Source organism: Podarcis muralis, chromosome 17 (genome assembly GCF_964188315.1).
Source record: "Podarcis muralis chromosome 17, rPodMur119.hap1.1, whole genome shotgun sequence".
In the NCBI taxonomy this organism is placed as follows: Eukaryota; Metazoa; Chordata; class Lepidosauria; order Squamata; family Lacertidae; genus Podarcis; species Podarcis muralis.
The window spans coordinates 9,162,217-9,181,862 of NC_135671.1; the positions used below are offsets into that span (position 1 = coordinate 9,162,217).

A 19,646-nucleotide genomic window follows, 5' to 3' on the forward strand; every position below is an offset into this window, starting at 1 on the left:
TATATACCACGACAGTTGTCTCTCAGCCTAGTCCCATCCAGATGTTCTGCACTCTAGCAGCTATTCACCCTGGCCAGCATGTCCAGTAGGCATGATCGGAGCTGTAGTCCCAAACATCTGGAGGGCAAAAGGTTGGGAAAGCCTAGACCATGGGTAGGCAAGCTAAGGCCCGGGGGCTGGATTCAGCCCAATCGCCTTATAAATCCGTCCTGCGGACGGTCCGGGAATCAGCACATTTTTGCATGGGTAGAATGTGTGCTTTTATTTAAAATGCATCTCTGGGTTATTTGTGGGGCATAGGAATCCATTCATCCCCCTCCCTAAAAAAAATACAGTCCGGCCCCCCACAAGGTCTGAGGGACAGTGGACCGGCCCCCTGCTGAAAAAGTTTGCTGACCCCTGGTCTAGACAATACTAGTCTGTCTGGACGATACATAGTCTAATCTAGGGCAAGGCAACTTCCTATGTTCCAGGAGTATCTGGGAAGCTGTGGAGCAAGTTTGGGGAACCTGTGGCTTGCAGATGTTGCTGTGTTTGTTAGGCCAGAGGCTTTTCCCAACAACAGGCAGCCAGATAAAAAGTTAAGGGCAAAGCGGTTGCCTGCGCAGGTGGTGTTCTCTTTGAGAGACCTTCCCCAATCTTTGAGGAGAGATATTCCCTCTTTGGTGATAACGGTTTCACACTGTGTTACAATAACCCTCTGAGCTTTGGCCAAGGAACTCGACTGACTGTTTTAGGTAAGCAGAAGGGGTTGGCAGTGTGGGGGGTGGAATTAAAATAATGGCTCATTTTAAGGGTTGCAAAAGCACTTCAGATATCTGCTCACATTTAACGATTTACTGTATATGGTAAATTTTGCAGGAGTGACAATTATGTGAGGTACGGCAATGTCATCGTCTGATTATTTTATTTCCACTTGAGGTAGCATCTCTAGTTCTTTCTCATTGCTTGCCCTCCTCCATTTCCTCCCCACAACAGCCTTGTGAGATAGACTATGGCTGAGTCCTAGATGGGCACTCTAACCACTAGAACACACTGCCTTTCATTTATTGGTTCTCATCATCTTAACAATACCAGAGAAAATGGAAAGGTGTGTGTGTGTGTCTTGTGCTTCTTCTGGGATTTCCCAAATCTCTATTTATTGAGCTCTTGAGGAGCTTATATAAGTTGCCATTGTCCCCAAACCGAATTCCCATAAGTGTAAGTGAAAGAAAGTAAAGAAAGAATTGTTTTAGAAGTGAAACTCCACATTCTTTCCCACTACCTAGGCTCCTTTTGACCTTTTGACTTCTAGGTCCTTTTTCACCCTCTGTCCCAGATGGTCAATTTCAAGCACTTTGGGAAACTCCACCGACCTAGTTCCAACCTCAGTTTATTAGCACGTCTGGCTTCACCAGACTCTGGAAGACAAACGCCTAATGTGGAGCCAAGCACACAAATTAAAGCAGGCAAAGCCTTAAGCTGTGGGGATCATGGGAGGCAGCTCAGGTGTGGGAACAAGCACAACAAACACACAGACCATTCCCTGTCCTCACCTTTGTGATGTTGGGAGGCTAGGTGCCTTTAGCTCCTTAGTAAAGGTTTGCCTACAGGAACGTGATGCCGTGTTCCGCTGAAAAGCTGCATTTCGGACAAGGAACGTGGCTCACTGTACTAGGTAAGAAACACATGAACGGTGGGCGCAAGGAAGTCTTGCCACAGGGCTGGCAGAACGAGAGAAAGCAGAAGCAAATAAATTAAAAATGTGTCTGTGCAATTGATGCAAACCTCAGCTGAACTAATCTACAGAATCCAGGGACTCGGGAAGCCATAAATGATTTGGGCAAAGGTTTGTGGTTTTTTGTTTTGCATTGTAACATTTAAAAAGATGAGATTTAAAGCACACTTTTGGGGGGGGGGAATTGCTGAGGGATTCTTATCAGAAACACTAATGTTTTTGAGGATGAGTGGGACCCTTTAAATGAATGTTGGGATTGGCTGGCATTTTGGGTTCTCTCAGTGGGTGGAATGGTAGGCAAGAAATTTGCCAAAGGTTGCAAGGCATGTAGGACTGTATGATTAGCACCCAGTTCCTTTAACTGGTCCCATTGATTTCACTAGGAAGGACTGGTGCACAGGCTTCACTTTTCTGCTGAATCTTAAAGGGGCCACTCTACTCTGGCTGGATTGTGTGCGGAAGTAAAACGCTGGCATCTCTAAGATTTCCAAGTTGAGTGTCAGAATATCCACTCTTAAAAGGAACCAAGGGGGCAGCAGGCAGGGGGCACAGAGGAACTAAAATAGCAAAATGCACGATGGCCACAATTCAAAGTACGATACAAACCCATTCAGGAAAAAGGACCCCTGTGAGAATAACAACAACAATCAAAATTATTATAGCTTATAGTTTAAGAGCACCCATGAGTTCATGGCTGAGGTGGGATTTGAACCAGGGATTGTATGGATTTGAACCTGAGAAAACATTGACTAAAAAAAACAACAACCCACCATGAACTCTACAAAAAAAAAATGATATCAGGAGAGGGCAAAGCAGCACTTTATCTTGTGCCTTGGCTGAGCTCTGGGATCTGGTTTTGGGTTCAGGACTTAACTCTGGTGGATATGAAGAAAGGAAAAAGGGCAGAATTAGGGCCAGGTGAGTTGTGGTGTTAAGGATATCTCTGCATTTAACATGCAAGCATTTAAAAATGCAAGCAGCAGCAACAGCTGGGAGAGAATGATAATTACTGGGATTGCAGCAGGGGTAGGTGGGTAGAAATGTAACCATTTCCTTCACTCCTGCAGTCCTGAAGCAAACCCCTCTTCTGAAATGGATTTTTGGGGGGTGGGTGGGGGGACCACATTGGCATACAGCCCACCCCAGCTGCTATGATCTGGCAGGGAACAGGGCTCCTTGAGGAGAGCCAATTAACCATGAATGCATAACCATTCACTTGTAGTTTCAGGCTCAACAGTTATCACTGTTGCTTTTATAGCCTGCCTTTCTTGCGAGAAGCTCAATGTGGTATACATGATTCTCCCACAACCCCATTTTATCCTCACAGCACCCTGTGAGTTAAGGTTAGGCGGAGAGACTGAGATGGGTCCAAGGTCGCCCAGTGGGTTTCAAGTGGCCGAGTAAGGATTTGAACCCTGCTCTCCCAGGTCCTTGTCAGGCAACAATCTAACCACGACACCTCACTGGATTTCTACACCACACTGGTCGTAGTTTCTGGAGGAGGAAAACTAGTTGTAAGGTCAACAGCTACTTCTGGAGTTCCACATTGGCCTAGTTCTCAAGGTGGTAAAAGAATACAGTGGTACCTCAGGTTAAGTGCATAATTCGTTCCGGAGGTCTGTATTTAACCTGAAACTGTTCTTAACCTGAAGCATCACTTTGGCTAATGGGGCCTCCTGCTGCTGCCGCGCCACTGGAGCACGATTTCTGTTCTCATCCTGAAGCAAAGTACTTAACCAGAGGTAATATTTCTGGGTTAGCAGAGTCTGTAACCTGAAGCGTATGTAACCTGAAACGTATGTAACCTGAGGTACCACTGTATATGGACGCCCTATTTCATATTGCAGGTGGGGGCTCACGCGACTGAATTTCTTTGACTTGAAACGTTCCATGTTTCGGGTTTAAGAGTTCTTGTAGCCTCGATTTCTGTCTGACAAATGTGTTTCCACCCTCACCAGAGCAGGCTTCAGTGATGAGAGCCCCTCACTCCCAGTCTAAAAGTGGTATACCCCAGACACAAATTTGCTACCTAAGAGGTAGGTCAAAGGACTTCAGTGGTACCTTGGGTTACAGACGCTTCAGGTTACGGACTCCGCTAACCCAGAAATAGTACCTCGGGTTAAGCACTTTGCTTTAGGATGAGAACAGAAATTGCGTGGCAGCGACAGCGGGAGGCCCCATTAGCTAAAGTGGTACCTCAGGTTAAGAACAGTTAAGAACGGACCTCCAGAACGAATTAAGTTCTTAACCCGAGGTACTACTGTACAGTCTTTGTTGACCCTGAAACTTTACCTCCTCCAGAACTACTTGTTTTCACTGAAAATCCTTTTGACAACTAGAGAGGATGGTGGTACATACAGATCAGCCCTAAAGAGGACTGCTGGTGTGGCCATTCTCACAACCACAACTAGGGATAGGAGAATATATCCATTTTTGTTTCTCTCCATTTGCCATTTTTACACTTAAGTTCAGGTTCCCACATCAGTTTCTTTCTTTTTAAAAAAATCCCTCATGAAAATTCACCAGAATTGTAATATTAATATATACATTTTTGCAAGGCAAGTTTCCCCACTATAATGCATGTTTGCAGAGTGCTTTGGCTAATATATGCATTTTATGCACATATTATCCTAGCCTTTTTGTACATACTACTCTGCTGGAGAACTGCATTTTACACTCACTGGGAAGCAAGAGCGGGAGACCAACGTAACCAACTTTTTAAAACTGAAGACTGGAAACCCTTTATGGAACATTTGAGAAAGAACTGTAGTGAAACGAAATGGCTGGCAGAATTTGAATGATGAGCAGCAGATTGAGAATGACAGTAAATGGAATAGAGGAAATGTGTATTAGATATAGTTTGACGTTTAATTAAAAAAGAGACAAATGCATTTCAAAATTCGGGGAAGCTCAAAATTCAAAGGATGGTTGTGCTTTGGTTCACATCTTCTTGCAGAAAGTTTGGTAGGTTTGCCTTTAAATGTGAACTGAATTGAACTCCCCCCACCCCCACGCCTAGTCACAGCCACCATCTCACTTAAAACCCACTCCTCCAGAGTTGACAATTCAGGGGACCAATAGGTGCCCCCTCCCCACTTAAGGGGTCAGAAGTGGTCCTGGGGTCTCCACTTGTCTTCCCCTTTTCCTGTTCTCCAGCTATCCGAAACATCCTTAAGTAAAGCCCAAATAGTCTGCTGTAGAAAGGCAGTTTGAGTGTGAACTTGCATGGCAAAGATATATCTAAACAACAGTTTGGTGCAGTGCTTTTTTTCTTAAAAACAATGTTTGGGGTACTCTCATTTCGACTCAAGAAAAAAATCACAATTTTATAGTGCAGATTTGGGGGGGGGATACAGTAAATGGACAAAAGAAAAAGATTCACAAACTGTTTAGGGGTCTGCGTCCCCCCAGGGAAAAAAGCACTGGTTTGCTGCCTAGAGAAGAAGGCAAATGATTTTCGTAGTGCCTCGTACCTCTGTGCTCTGCATATGAACTTCACTTTGGAAGTGGAACCAGACTCACTGTCTTAGGTACGGTCTTGGCTGTAAGTTGGTGGTTCTGGTGGAACATTTGCCTGTTTGTATGTGCAGAGGGCAGGGGTATAAGGTTTGGACTTTATACTAATATTCTGTGTCCCTTTTCAAGTCCTACTGAAATAAGGTGAATTTCTTAGTCACCACTGCAAAGGCACATGAATCTCGCCGGAGACTGATTAGAGTACCTGCTTCTTTTCAGAGCACCGGCAAGTAGTTTGAAAGAGGGACTGGTGTTTGTGATGTGCGTGCTCATCTAACTTTTGCCTCTAACACAATTTGCTAGGTTTTAAAAGCTTGTTTCGAATATTTGCAGGTTCTGTTTCACCCGAGGCAATTATGAGTGGGGTGGGGAGGAGGAAATTCTTGTTCCACAATGATATCAGGATCAAGAAAAATGGAGAAAATGTGGGCAAAAGTCATGGATTTCTTATCTCCCCCATCCCTCCCCTCTCTCTCAATTATTTTTATGGCTCAAAAATGGCAAAACTGGGAATTTTGGTAACTCTGAAACCATTCCGTGAAATATTTTCCCCTCGCACAAATAGGAGCTCTGTTCTCCGCCCCTTCAATAATAGATGAAGCTTTTTAATATTAGCAAAATTAGTCTTTAAAATGGACAGTGTTATGACAGTGTTAAAATGGACAGTGCCCACATGGGCATGCACACACATAGACTAGCTTGTGAAGAGAATTGGTGCAAAGGAGTTTTCAGCTTCACATTGCATTGCATTCTTGCTTTTCAGCTTGGCAAAATATGGATGGTCTGCTCTTTCCTGGCACCGGGGTGGGTAGCATTATTGCAACCATAACCACAATGGTAGGATCTAGTTAGCAAACTTTTTCAGCAGGGGGCCAGTCCACTGTCGCTCAGACCTTGTGGGGGGCCGGACTATATTTTGTAAAAAATAAATAAATGAACGAATTCCTATGCCCCACACATAACCCAGAGATGCATTTTAAATAAAAGGACACATTCTACTCATGTAAAAACAGGCTGATTCCTGGACCGTCCCCGGGCCGGATTGAGAAGGCCATTGGGCTGGATCCAGCCCCCGGGCCATAGTTTGCCTACCCATGACACTTCATTTGAAAGATTTAAGCTATCCAACCTGGAACTGAAAACAAACTCATCATTTAGAGCAAGGTTTCCCAAACTTGGATATCCAGCTGTTTTTGGACTACGGTTCCCATCATCCCTGACCACTGGTTCTGCTAGCTAGGGATGATGGGAGTCGTAGTCCAAAAACTGCTGGAGACCCAAGTTTGGGAAATCCTGGTTTAGAGCCTTTTCCTCCTTTAAACATATGCACACTCAGTTGGGCGTAAGTTCCACTGAGCTAAATGGGATTTACTTCTGAGTAAATGTGCATAGCATTGTGCTGCACATTTCCTACGTAGTCATTTCTGGATTTAGAGAGAACACAATACAAATAATAATAATGCTGGCCATTATTTGTCTACAGAACACCTTTAAAAACACACACATCACATACGCGGATTAGCTCTTTGCTGTCTCCAGAAGTGTGGAAAGCCCTTAGCTCAAAGTTCATCCTCCTGGCATAACCAGTTAAAAGGACCTGAGGGGTCTGGGTTAGGAGGAGAGGGCTCTGCCTAATAATAATAATAATTTTTATTTATATCCTGCCCTCCCCAGCCGAAGCCGGGCTCAGAGCGGCTAACAACAATAAAATGATAAAACATTCTAAAATCATTTCATTCTAAAATTAATTCCAATCAAATTAATGGCAACCACTGGGCTAGAAGTTCCGTGAGGATTGCCAAAGGAGGGAGTCAGGCTGTGCCCTGGCCAAAGGCCTGGTGGAACAGCTCTGCCTTGCAGGCCCTGCGGAAAGATAATAATAATAATAAATTTCTTTAGTAAGTTATTTAGTAGTTCTAATGGGCTAGATAGAACAAAGTTTGTGTGGCCACAATTTCCCCCTTCAAAGAATATGGCCAAGCTCTATCCATAACGTATGCTCTACATATTGAAAGTAGGCGCTGATCCTCCAACGAGAATTAAAAATCAATATTTGTGGCCTCCTTGTACAACAGGTGGGGGCAGAAACCCTGACTCGGGATTCATACACAAGTCTTGTATGCAGGAAGATTGTAAGAGCCGTTTCACACATTTTGGTTAGCCACGAACGAGGACTCAACAGGAAGCTGCAGTAAACCCAAACTCTTGTGAATATGATATTCATGTGATTTTACTGGTCTCAAGCACAAGCTGACCTCTCTCCAGTCCCCCTGCCCTCGGCATGTAGATTACCTACAGAAATGATGCCGTTTGAATAGGGCTTCCTAGAATTCCAATTCACTCATGCACCTCCACTTCTCCTTTGTAGGGTTGGAATGGATCTGTCCATTTTGGTTCTCTCAGATTCTCATTTTTCCAACCGTAAATTCAGCTCTCCGTACTTCCGCAGCAATCTCTGTGTTGTCGTTTTTAATCATCCTGAAAATTGGTCAGCATTTTAGTGTGACTTCCTCCTCATAAACACATTTTTGTATGCAATTCCATTTAATATACGTGTTTTTTGCATGTTACTTTCATGAATATATGCATTTCCATGCACACTTTACGTTAGTATTTTTGCACAGATCGCTAGGCCGAAGAACTGCATAGCAGAATTCAGAGAAGTGTGGGTTTTGAAGGCTGGTGTGTGTTTTAATTCGCATCATGTTTCAGAAAGTGTGAATTTGGTAGATTCGCCTTTAAATGCAAACTTAATTGAATTTCACCCCCAATCTCTACCTCTTGATCCTCTCATTACTTGATTCCTCAACACACGGTGATTATCAGCTGACTCTGTGAACTCACACCAATAAAAAGTGTTGTGTTTAATAGGGTTGGGCTATAAATTCTATGCAGCTTGCATTTGAAGGCAATTCTGCCTACTTTGCTCTTTCTGAAACAATACGAAAACTGAAACACAGACACCTTCCGAAATTTGTCCTTCTCCGAATTTTGCAATGCAGCTCTTCAGCCAAGTGAAGTGTGCCCAAAAACACAGATAAAAACAACATACAACCATGCATTCTATTAAGGGAAAGATTTGTGTAGCAGGCAAAAATGTGTACACTGGTGAGGCTCGCCAACCTCCCGCAAAAGCAAAAAATTGACCTTTTGCTGTTAGGCAAAGATCAGAAGATGACCTGGATGGTTGCCAGATTCTGCGTACAAATCTGTAGGCGCAGACCATCGGCCAACTCAAAATAGTCCGGCATGAAAATCCCCAAACTTGGTTCCATGGGTGACTCTGAGTCAACTCCCTGGGATAGTTTATTGTTGCACATTGTTTCTAAATTTATTGTTGTACATTGTTTTCATTGTCTGTTTTAACCATATTTGCACATCAGTTTCTAATGTTGTGAGTGTCCTCTATTTCAGGGGCTTCTACTCTGCAGCCTCTTATAGTTGTTTTAACTGTGACTCTTTTAGTTCTTATGCTCTTACAGTTGTCTTAACTGCGTGTTTTTATTTGTTTTTAGTTCTTATCTGTTTTAATTATCAGTTTTTATCCATCCATTATCCATGTTTAATCTAGTATTTTATGCAGATGTTTTATCCAATGCTTGTTTCTTTGTCCTTATTTGCTCTAACAATTATCGGTTAAAAAAATAAATCCTAACTGCTATTTTATTTATAGGTTTTTTGCTTGCTTTTTTTTTTATCCTGATCTGTGACCGTAATAAAGTTCATACAGTTCACATGTATTTAGAGTTGGAATTTTTCGTGCTTACTTTAAAATAAATTGCAAACGGATGCTGAAATGTGGAGAAGTTAACATAAGACTGGAAACGCCACCATGGACCGATCTGCACATCCCTAGTTTCAGGTGACATCAAGGGAGAAGTGAAATCCACAATGGCCTGTTTGCACGTGCAAGTTGAAAGTGATGTCGTCAAGTGGCAAAATAGCCAACTCAAGGTCAAGGAGGTATATCATCTCTGTATACCATATGCTTGTTCCTTTCTTTTCCAGGAGTTGACCAAGATGTCAGCCCCCCTCAAGTGACCGTATTTGCCCCGCCCAAGCAGGAGGTTGACGAAAAGGAGAAAGCCACCATTGTGTGTTTAGTCACCTATTTCTTCCCAGATCATGTCGCCCTGAGCTGGACCGTGAATAACGAGAAGAGAACGGCTGGGGTAAAGACAGAGGACCCAGTATATGACAAAACCACGAAGCGCTATTCAATGACCAGCCGTTTAAGAATCACCAAGGAAGAGTGGCAGAATGCAGATAATAAGTTCGTGTGCAGAGTCAGTTTCCACGGTATAGAAGGATCCACAGACTATGAGGATGACATAAATGGTGCAGGTAAGTGAAAAGCAGGTTAGCAAAGAGTGCCCTAAAGACTAGGGAGCTCAGATTCCCCGGAAGGTGAAACCTACCACAAGCCACCACGTTCTCTATGCATTGCTGTAGTTTTGTACCATACACAGTCCTGGTCACATTTTTTAAAAGCTTTATTTGCAGTGGTACCTCTGGTTAAGTACTTAATTCGTTCCAGAGGTCTGTTCTTAACCTGAAACTGTTCTTAACCTGAAGCACCACTTTAGCTAATGGGGCCTCCTGCTGCTGCCTGTTCTCATCCTGAAGCAAAGTTCTTAACCTGAAGTGCTATTTCTGGGTTAGCGGAGTCTGTAACCTGAAGAATATGTAACCTGAAGGGTATGTAACCTGAGGTACCACTGTACATGGGCAAAATGCTCCCAGATCCATTTGACTGCAAACCATTCCTCATCTCTAATACACTTTCCTAGTAATGTGTTCTATCATATTCAAACATTTGTTGATGAACTCCTTTCATTGCGTTTGTCTTATTCTACAAACTGGTCCTCAATGGATTTCCAAATAGCATGTAGTTTTCCTAAATGTGTTCGAGAAATTGTGGCTGTTTCCACACATAGCCAAATCTTCTGATTCCAATATTCAAGGAAGATTCCATTCCTGCCTTTTGCAGGGGGGGGGGGGAGATCATTTTGCTATCAATATATTGCTCATTATCCCCCCCCCCTTTTTTTACACACAACCTCTGGGGACATTCAGGAGAAGTACATGCACATTTGGGTTTTTAAAGCCTTGTTTTGGAAATAGTACCCCCCACCCCCACCCCCACATGCCCACCTGTCACTTTCCCTGTCTACTTTCAGTTTTTCCAGCTCTAAGGATAGCTAATGTGTCTTCTCCCCCTTCTGCTTTCAGATTGTGGTGGCGGCAGCGAGGCTGCAAGAGGTAAACCCAAATTACCTTGTGCTTTCAATGCTGGAATTTCATTGGAAATAAAAACACAAGAAACCTCCCTTATACTGAGCCAGACCATTGACTCACCTAGCTCAGTTTGTCAGCACTGGCTGGCAGCAACCGTACAGGATTTCTACAAAGGTCTCTCACAGCCCTAGCTAGAGATGCCAAGGTTTGAACCTTGGGACCTTTGTATCAGATGCCCTACCAGTGAGCTAGAGCTCTTCTGCCAACCAGTCTTCTACCTAACAGCGCTTGCAATGAACATGGTCGGAATTAAGTCCCATTGACTTCAGTGTACACAGCTTCCTGTTTAGGGAGGATGACGATCTGTACATGAAGGCAGGAGGTTACCTGTGTAGGTTTGATTACTTCTGAGTTCAGTGTGACTGGGCAGCAGGGGGACCTCTTGGTTCTGCTCCAAAACGTTTTGGCACAGCCAGTCTAAAATATACTCAGAGTCGAGAGTGGATTTCATGCTCTTTATTCAGCTCATAGTGGTGAGAAGGAATGAGAGTTCCCCCAAAACATCTGCTTTATATACATTATTTACACAATTGGCTAATTCCGGGATTCTCCTGTAGCCAATCAGGTTGTGCATTCACTTCCACCTGGAGTTGGATTGGGTGGCTCCTGCGGACCAATCATACTGCTACATTGTTCTAGGACCAATCAGACTGCTGCATTCTGAATTCTATTGTTCTAGGACCAATCAGACTGCTGCATTTTGGATCCTATTGTTCTATGACCAATCAGCCTACTGCATTTTGGATCCTATTCAACTCAGGACATAACACAGTCCATTATAAACGTCATCTCACCTACTGATAGCCTCCAGGGCACCCATACAGGTGTGTCATCATCCTGGGCTTCCAACATGGTGAAGGGAAAGCAATATTGCTACCCCAACCCCCAGCAGAAGTCTCAGAGCAGATGAGGGCAACTGTAGATTGCCTGTAGATCTTGTTCCATGGCTTCCAGCACCGCGAGAGAAGAATAATAGCCTCATCCTTCAGGAATAAGCAGGGAAGGCAGGTGTAGCAAGGCTTGAGGATGTTCCAAGCTGTCCTCTGTAGACCTCCCCTGCTGTTTCCAAAATGGCCCTAGAACCTGCAAGAAAGCACCAGCTCCCGTCTTATTCAGAAGGCTTTGACCCCAGTCTGAACCCTCAGTTTTGACCCTGATCCTGGATGGGTACAATATTAGCGCAGCAACTGTAGATAGGCAGACGCCTGCATTTTGATCCATGTTTCTTTGCCCATTGACAGATCTGTTCATCTAATAACCTCCGTTCCTCCAGTCAAAAGCTACACAAATAGGAATTGCCAATACTTGTTCTCTGGGTTAGTTGCTTGCTTCATGCAGAGCCTTGTGTGCTGTTTTAATATGTAACCCTGAAAATTGTGCTGTCTGAATATAAGCTGGTGCACAAACACAAGCAGTTCCTTGAAGCTGGCCAAGCTTTATCTGAACTTCATCTAAATTTCTTCCTCCTTATATTTGATTGGTTCCATAGACAAGTGAAACTTACGGTTGTGAGTCAGGTAACCCTAGACTGAACAACCCTAGACTGGGTATTTCCCAGCCACCTTTAAGTGCCCAGTATCACCTCAAACTAAAGGAAGGTTTTCCTGAACCAGCATGCAGACAGAAATGCAGCTGTCACGCTTTTCTGAATTTTATGTTGACGTTCTCCATCCAAAAAAGGCACACACGAAGGAAGCATACCTTATGGGAAGGGGCACCCAAAAATGCTTCAGTTAGGGAAAATCATGTATAAAAATGCATGTATGGAATATTTCTTGGGGGGTGCGGATGGTGGAATGGTATATTAGGTACTATTTGTACAAATATATATATATTGGGGGGGGGGGGGAGTTAAACTGTGGAATTTGCTGCCACAAGATATGGTGATGGATACCAGCTTGGATGACGTTTGGCCAGGGTTTCCGAAACTTGGGCCTCCAGCTGCTTTGGGACTACAACTCCCGTCATCCACAGCTAGCAGGGTGGATGATGGGAGTTGTAGTCATGGTGGCCATGTTCTACCTCCACCATCTGTAGAAGACCTTGTGATCATTCACATTTCTTTCCCACCCTTGATTTTTAGAGTCGTATCTCACGGAAGCCTATCTTGGGGAACTGGTGTATATTCTTCTCATTCTCAAAAGCACCTTGTATGGAGCCTTTGTGATGGGATTAAAACTAAGAAAAAAGGTAAAGTACAGTGTTGATTCTTTGCGCCCTGGGCCCACCAATTTCTTTTGAAAATGTGACATACGGATTCTTCCGCTGTGACCCAGCACAGAATTCACTCTGTTTAGCCTTTAAACACCACAGGCTAATCCATACTTCTTGTTGTGTTGCTTTTCCCTGCGGAAAACCACTCTGTGACACACACACACACACACACACACAGATCTTTCATTATTCTGGTGCATTTAGCCCAGAAGTAACAATCTGCTCTGTTCTGTTTCCTGTTCCATGACAGTTGGCACCATAGGCACGTTTTACCCGGGGGGCATGTATCCTGAGCTGAGTGAACTCCATGAAGACAGAAGGGAAGATGGATACTCTCAACCTCGGAAGTCCAAAGTAGCATTTTCTTAAAACAAAAACAGTCGCTTAGGGTCAGTCAGTAAATAATCTCTCTTTGGTTCTCTTAAATGCTTTATTATTTTGCATTGGAAACATTTATAAAAAGCTTTTTTTTTGGGGGGGGGGGGAGAAGTCCTTTACCTTGGACTGAGGAGGACACACAAAGGCAGGGGACAGTTGGTGGGGGTGTCCCTGTAGGGTAGAAAAGATCTCCCAGGGTGAGAGGCTGGGAGAAAAGCAAGCTCCCAGGTGGAAGATGGGAAGGTCTACCTCTCTGCATAGGGATAAATGACAGTATATACACGATATAAATATGGAAAACGGCCATAAAAGTATTTCCCCCCTCTTACTTTTTATCTTTCGGCTTTTTTAATATTCTTGTTCTATAAGCTAGCTTGATTCTTATTGTATTTTATGCCAAAACTTTTCAATAAAAACACTTTAAAAATATTAAATGCTTTATTTTAGTAAGGCCACAGCACTTTCCCCCCAGAGTTCCTTGTCTTTCATGCCACTTTTAACTATGTTTACTAGGAAATACATATGCTTAGACTTCCAACCTTAAAGTACTATTGATTTTCAAGGAGCCTTGTGCATCACTCTTGTGCAGAGATCGAGCCGCAGCCAACATGATATGTTTTTTAGTAAAGTCGCCGAATCCTTTTTGCTGAGACTCCTGTGTTTCCTTTCATAAACTGTTGCGTCAAAATAGTTCAGATCCAAACTAAGGTCATGTTGTGAATGTCTTTTTCCAAAGAGAGGCTATGGGTTTTCTTGTGACTGCTTGCTAGCAGGGAGGACCAGGGTTGTTTTAGCTAAATGTAGATTTAATGCTTTTGAACTAAAGGCATTATGACATCATGAAAGCAAGAGTGTTGGGCAAATACAAGTTTTGCTACTGATTAACAGTGGACGCGGGTGGTGCTGTGGGTTATACCACAGAGCCTAGGACTTGCCGATCAGAAGGTTGGCGGTTCAAATCCCCACGACGGGGTGAGCTCCCGTTGCTCGGTCCCTGCTCCTGCCAACCTAGCAGTTCAAAAGCACGTCAAAGTGCAAGTAGATAAATAGGTACTGCTCCAGCGGGAAGGTAAATGGCGTTTCCGTGTGCTGCTCTGGTTCGCCAGAAGTGGCTTAGTCCTGCTGGCCACATGACCCGGAAGCTGTACACCGGCTCCCTTGGCCAGTAAAGCGAGATGAGCGCCGCAACCCCAGAGTTGGCCACGACTGGACCTAATGGTCAGGGGTCCTTAAAGGTGGAAAATCCTTGCCCCTGAATGACAAGTTGTGCCCGCCAAAGTTCTCTCTTCTTCAAGGTGCATGTCGCTTGTGCCCAACGTGCTTTTAAAGTCACCTAGAAGCACCAAACTGAGAAGCATCATGAGCTTTTGCTATGCAACAAGGATGTTTTAGATCACTGTTTCCCAACTTTGGGTCTTTAGCTCCTTTTGGACTACAACTCCCATCATCCCTAGCTAGCAAGACCAGCGGTCAGGGATGATGGGAATTGTAGTCCAAAAAGAGCTAGAGACCCAAGGTTGGAAAACACTGTTTTAGACGGACCTGTAGAAATTGGGTCATTTGCTTAGCCAACCTCGAAAACGTCCCCTTTAAGAAAATAAGCAAGCGAGGCATTCATGCGCACAACAGGATGTGGCTTGACATTTGCTTGTTTCTCTCAAGCAGTGGTTACCACAGAGCAGGTTTCGTTGCAGCGTGGGGCTTCGGTGATCAGGCACTTTTCCTGCCACGGTTAGAAATAGCACATGTTGTCCCACCCACAATGGCGGCTTCAGGGACTGGCGCTATCGCACAATCAATCTCCTGCCTCAGCCAAAAGCTGTTGCTCCGTGATGCAGGTGCACCGGTTGTGGTCAGTGTGTGCCGCATTTCAAATGGAAAGTTCAGTGGGTATTTGTTGTGCACCACTCCTGACGTGTTTTGATACCTCTCCCCTGCCGACACAATTGTGCCTCTATAACAAATGAGCACTCTGGATTTCAGCGACATTGAGTCCTCTCTTTCCTTTCCTTTCTGAAGGCTGCTGAGTAGCCTAGATGAGTCTTACTGTGAGAATAATGTGTCCTCAGCATGTCCTTGTGCCATTTCCTTTTTAATTCAGTTTTTATTGTGACAGAGAAGAGCGAGAGACAGCGGAGCTGTTGCCTTGGGGGGCCTTCTTCTCACAGGGCCTTAGAAACTAGTTATTTGTCTGGACTTTAGAAGCAAAGGCTACTGAATACAGAGTACAGTATAGATGTACACAGTATAACAGTGGAAGTACAAGGCATTTGGTTTCTTATGGGCAAAGAGTTATCTCATGTCAGCTTCTCCAAATATCCACACCATACATTTAAAACACATGGTTTTCCCCAAAGACTATTGGGAACTGTAGCCTACACCCAACGTAGCTGTAATTCCCCAGCACCCTTAATAAACTACAATTCCCAGGATTCATGGGGCAGTAGGAGCCATATGATTTAAATGTATGGTACTCATGTGACCATTGTAAAAGTTTCCCTTTTGAAGTTTTGTTCTTCCAGGATGAGTGTCTGAAGATCAACAACACATGGCCTGGTGTGCTCTGTAGCAGAGTATTCCTGGATATCACCCTGACCTTGTTGATCTCATACCCTCCATCATTAATAATAATAATGATAATAATTTTTATTTATACCCCATCTATCTAACTGGGTTTCCCCAGCCACTCTGGGTGGCTTCCAACATATAAAAAACATAATAAAGCATTAAACATTTTTAGAAAAACTTCTCTATACAGTGGTACCTCGGGTTAAGTACTTAATTCGTTCCGGAGGTCCGTTCTTAACGTGAAACTGTGCTTACCCTGAAGCACCACTTTAGCTAATGGGGCCTCCTGCTGCCGCCGGAGCACGATTTCTGTTCTCATCCTGAAGCAAAGTTCTTAACCTGAAGCACTATTTCTGGGTTAACGGAGTCTGTAACCTGAAGCGTATGTAACCTGGAGTGTATGCAACCCGAGGTACCACTGTACAGGGCTGCTTAGGGGTTGGATAACTCCATGCAGCCAGTTTTTTTGTGGCACCCACTAGGTGGCTGCCAGCTTCCTTGTTGCACATGCGACCTCATTAAAACACTGGTTGCTTCTTTACTATGTGTATCTCATGCCCTCCAACATTTCTCCAATGAAAATAGGGACATCCTAAGGAAAAGTGGGAAATTCCAGGATCACCTCAGAAATCAGCTTGGCTTCTGTAAATCTGGGACTGTCCCTGGAAAATAGGGACACTTGGAGGATCTGCTTTTCACTTCATTGTAATCTAACCTGTGGGACAAAGTTAACCCCCCACTCCATGCGCCCTGCCCCTTCTTGTAAAGGTAAAGGGACCCCTGACCATTAGGTCCAGTCGTGACCGACTCACAGGGTTGCGGCGCTCATCTCGCTTTATTGGCCGAGGGAGCCGGCATACAGCTTCCGGGTCATGTGGCCAGCATGACAAAGCCACTTCTGGCGAACCAGAGCAGCACACAGAAACACCGTTTACCTTCCCGCCTGAGTGGTACCTATTTATCTACTTGCACTCTGACGTGCTTTCGAACTGCTAGGTTGGCAGGAGCAGGGACCAAGCAACGGGAGCTCACCCCGTCATGGGGATTCGAACCGCTGACCTGATCGGCAAACCCTAGGCTCTGTGGTTTAACCCACAGCACCACCCGCGTCTCTTCTTGTGCCCCCCCCCACCAATTTCTTATTTCTTTTTGGTGTTGCCACTGCAGTGACACAACAACAGGCACAACTGATGTCAAGGAAGGAAAGGGGGCACATGGATGCATCTGGCAGGGAACACATGGTGGCGATTAATACAAAGGAAGGCCTTTGTGAAATGTGCTTTAAACGTATGTTGTAGCTGTGAACTGAGCTCCCTGTGGCATTCAGGTGTGCAGCAATGATGTTTGGCTTGCCCAGAAATCTTTGTTTTTAGCCTGGCATTTCCCAACGACAGATATTTGAGTTCTGTTTGGGTTCCTGCTGCGGCAGTTGTTGAAACCATATGGCTACCTGGATGTTGTATATTGTGAACCTCTTTGGGATCTATTTACATGTGAAGAGCAGTGTATGTATTTAAAAAATAAAAAATAAAGGAGGTAGGAGAAAAGGTGTTCAAATAAAAATAATAATAACCTGCCCATCTGACTAGGTTACCCCAGCCACTTTGTGCAGCTTCCAACAAATTAAAACATCAAACATTGAAAAATTCCTTGTACAGGGTTGCCTTCAGATGTCTTCTAAAAGCCAGATAGTTGTTTATTTCCTTGACATCTGGTGAGAGGGTGTTCCACAGTGCAGACACAACTACTGAGAAGGCCCTCTGCCTGGTTCCCAGTAACCTGAATGATGGGGGTGGAGACATTCCTTCAGGTATGCTGGACCAAAGCTGTTTAGGGCTTTAAAGGTCAGCACCAACCCTTTGAATTGTGCTCAGAAACGTACTGGGAGCCAATGTAGATCCTTTAGAAGACCCAGCCACCATCCTGGTGCTCCTTACCACAACCCTGTAAGGGATATCAATACTTTTCCAATGCAGGAAAGATAATAAGGGTGGGAGGCTGGAGCTGAGCCAGCTTATAACTTCTCCCTAAACTCACAGGTAAAGTCTTAGCTGATATTCCATACAGGCTGCTACTCACATACGTGTTCTATTTAGAAATCCCAAATTGTTGCTGCAATGGATCACTTTCCACCTCTGCTTAGGAGGTGACATTCCAGGTGGGTTTATGGCCACAAAAATAACATCCAGCATCCCTTTGACAATAGTGTAAAAAGGGACAGGGTGCCATCTAGCGGCTCTTGATGGATATATTGTTTTGTATCTATACACATAACACATATGCACATAACACATGTTTTAATGTATTTTTAATCTTTGTTGGAAGCTGCCCAGAGTGCCTGGGGAAACCCAGCCAGATGGGCAGGGTATAAATAATAAATTATTATTGTTGTTGTTGTTGTTGTTGTTGTTGTTGTTATTGTTATATCTGCAGCAGCTGTTTTTCACATGTTATTCACCCGAGTGCTGCTTCACTGCTCTGCATCTCTCTCAGAGTCAGTCCATTGTTGATGGCTTCCTTCATGGATCATCACCCTGTCTCTGTTTGCTTGACGACTCATGGGAAGACAGTTTTGGTCTGTATTTTAACCATGCTAAACCCAGTGTCTGGCATCCAGAAATTAGAAGGGGTGTGTGTTCAGGCACCCCACAAATTCGTCACATTGTGCATTGTTCAGCTGAGCCGCGATTTTCAGGAGGCATTTAATGTGGGCCCCGTTCCTTGTGATTTCAACAGGAAGGAAGTTGATGCCTCAAAGAATACACCTTTTCCCCCACTTCCCTGCGGTGTGGGAGCAGACGGAGCCACAAGCAAGGAGGAGGGTTTTTGTTGAGGTGTTACATTCACTTTGCACAGTGTGTGGGCTCCAGGCACAATAATAAATCCCAGTGTCATTGGCCATGAGGTTTTTGATGCTCAGGAAGAACTTGGTGTCTTCAGGTCTTGATCCTTGGATGTGGGGCGGTCCCTCGGCAGATGAGGATCCCACGGCAACAGAATAGGCAAGCAGCTGGATCTGTCCTTTGAGAATTTGCCTGTACCAGTAGATATTGGGGTTGGATCCCCCATTTATGTTGCAATTAAGAGATACCTTGCTGTCTGGCCGCTGTATCACCGACTGTGGTGTCTGAACAATGGTTGGAGAACCTTCACCTATGATCCACCAAAGAAAGCAGAAAAACTCTTATTACAGTTAAGAATATTTTATTATTGCTGCGTGTCTATGTTAGGGGTAGCCAATGTGGTGTTGTCCAGATATTGTTGAAGCTCCCATCTGCTCCTGACGGCATGGCAAATGGTCAAAGACGATGGGAGTTGTAGTTGAGAATATCTGTAGGATGTTTCACATAAGGAACCCTAGCTAGCTTTGATTTTTCATTTCCAGTGACATTTCATTCAGCCCAAGAAAATACATTCCTACACGTCCCACCGCCACCACATATAAGTTAACGCACCACCCTCCTCCAGTGTTTGAAAAACTAATTAACATTTTCACATGGCAATATATTGTTCACGATTAATTGCTTACAGAGCCTCCATTCTGGCTTTGTTTAACAATTAATTGCTTGCCATCCTGCATTCGTAGTTCATGCTTTATGTCCCTCAAATAATTAAAAAGCTTACGGAACTATAATGTTTATAGCAGAGCACATTATAAAACTTTTGCCCCCTGCTCAAGAGAATGCAGTCTACCAGCAGGAAAATAAACTGGAACTTTGCCCTTGACTTCGGGGGGGGGGGGGGGGAATGGTTGCCATAATTATTACCATTCATTATAACTAGGTTTTCTCATACAAGCAGCCAGTATCTTCAAAGTCAATTACGTTTGTGGGCTTTTAGCCCATCAGCAATCAGGAAAGCCCATCTGGAATATCTCCCACTAAATAAATCTATGGCGTGATATACAGAGAAGTATTGCTTGGTGCTTGATACAGGATGGGCAAAGGCAGGTTGG

At 44.2% G+C, this 19,646-nt stretch overlaps 1 gene segment (V, D, J or C); it reads left to right on the forward strand.

Moving 5' to 3' along the window:
• LOC114588187 (T-cell receptor beta-2 chain C region-like) overlaps positions 1-13,765 on the forward strand; it is a 49,636-nt gene extending 35,871 nt beyond the window's left edge. Inside the window, 4 exon segments of the C gene segment in view lie at positions 9,242-9,577; positions 10,466-10,495; positions 12,615-12,721; positions 12,996-13,765. Coding sequence covers positions 9,242-9,577; positions 10,466-10,495; positions 12,615-12,721; positions 12,996-13,007 — 485 coding nt within the window.
• Positions 13,766-19,646: the final 5,881 nt, after the last annotated feature.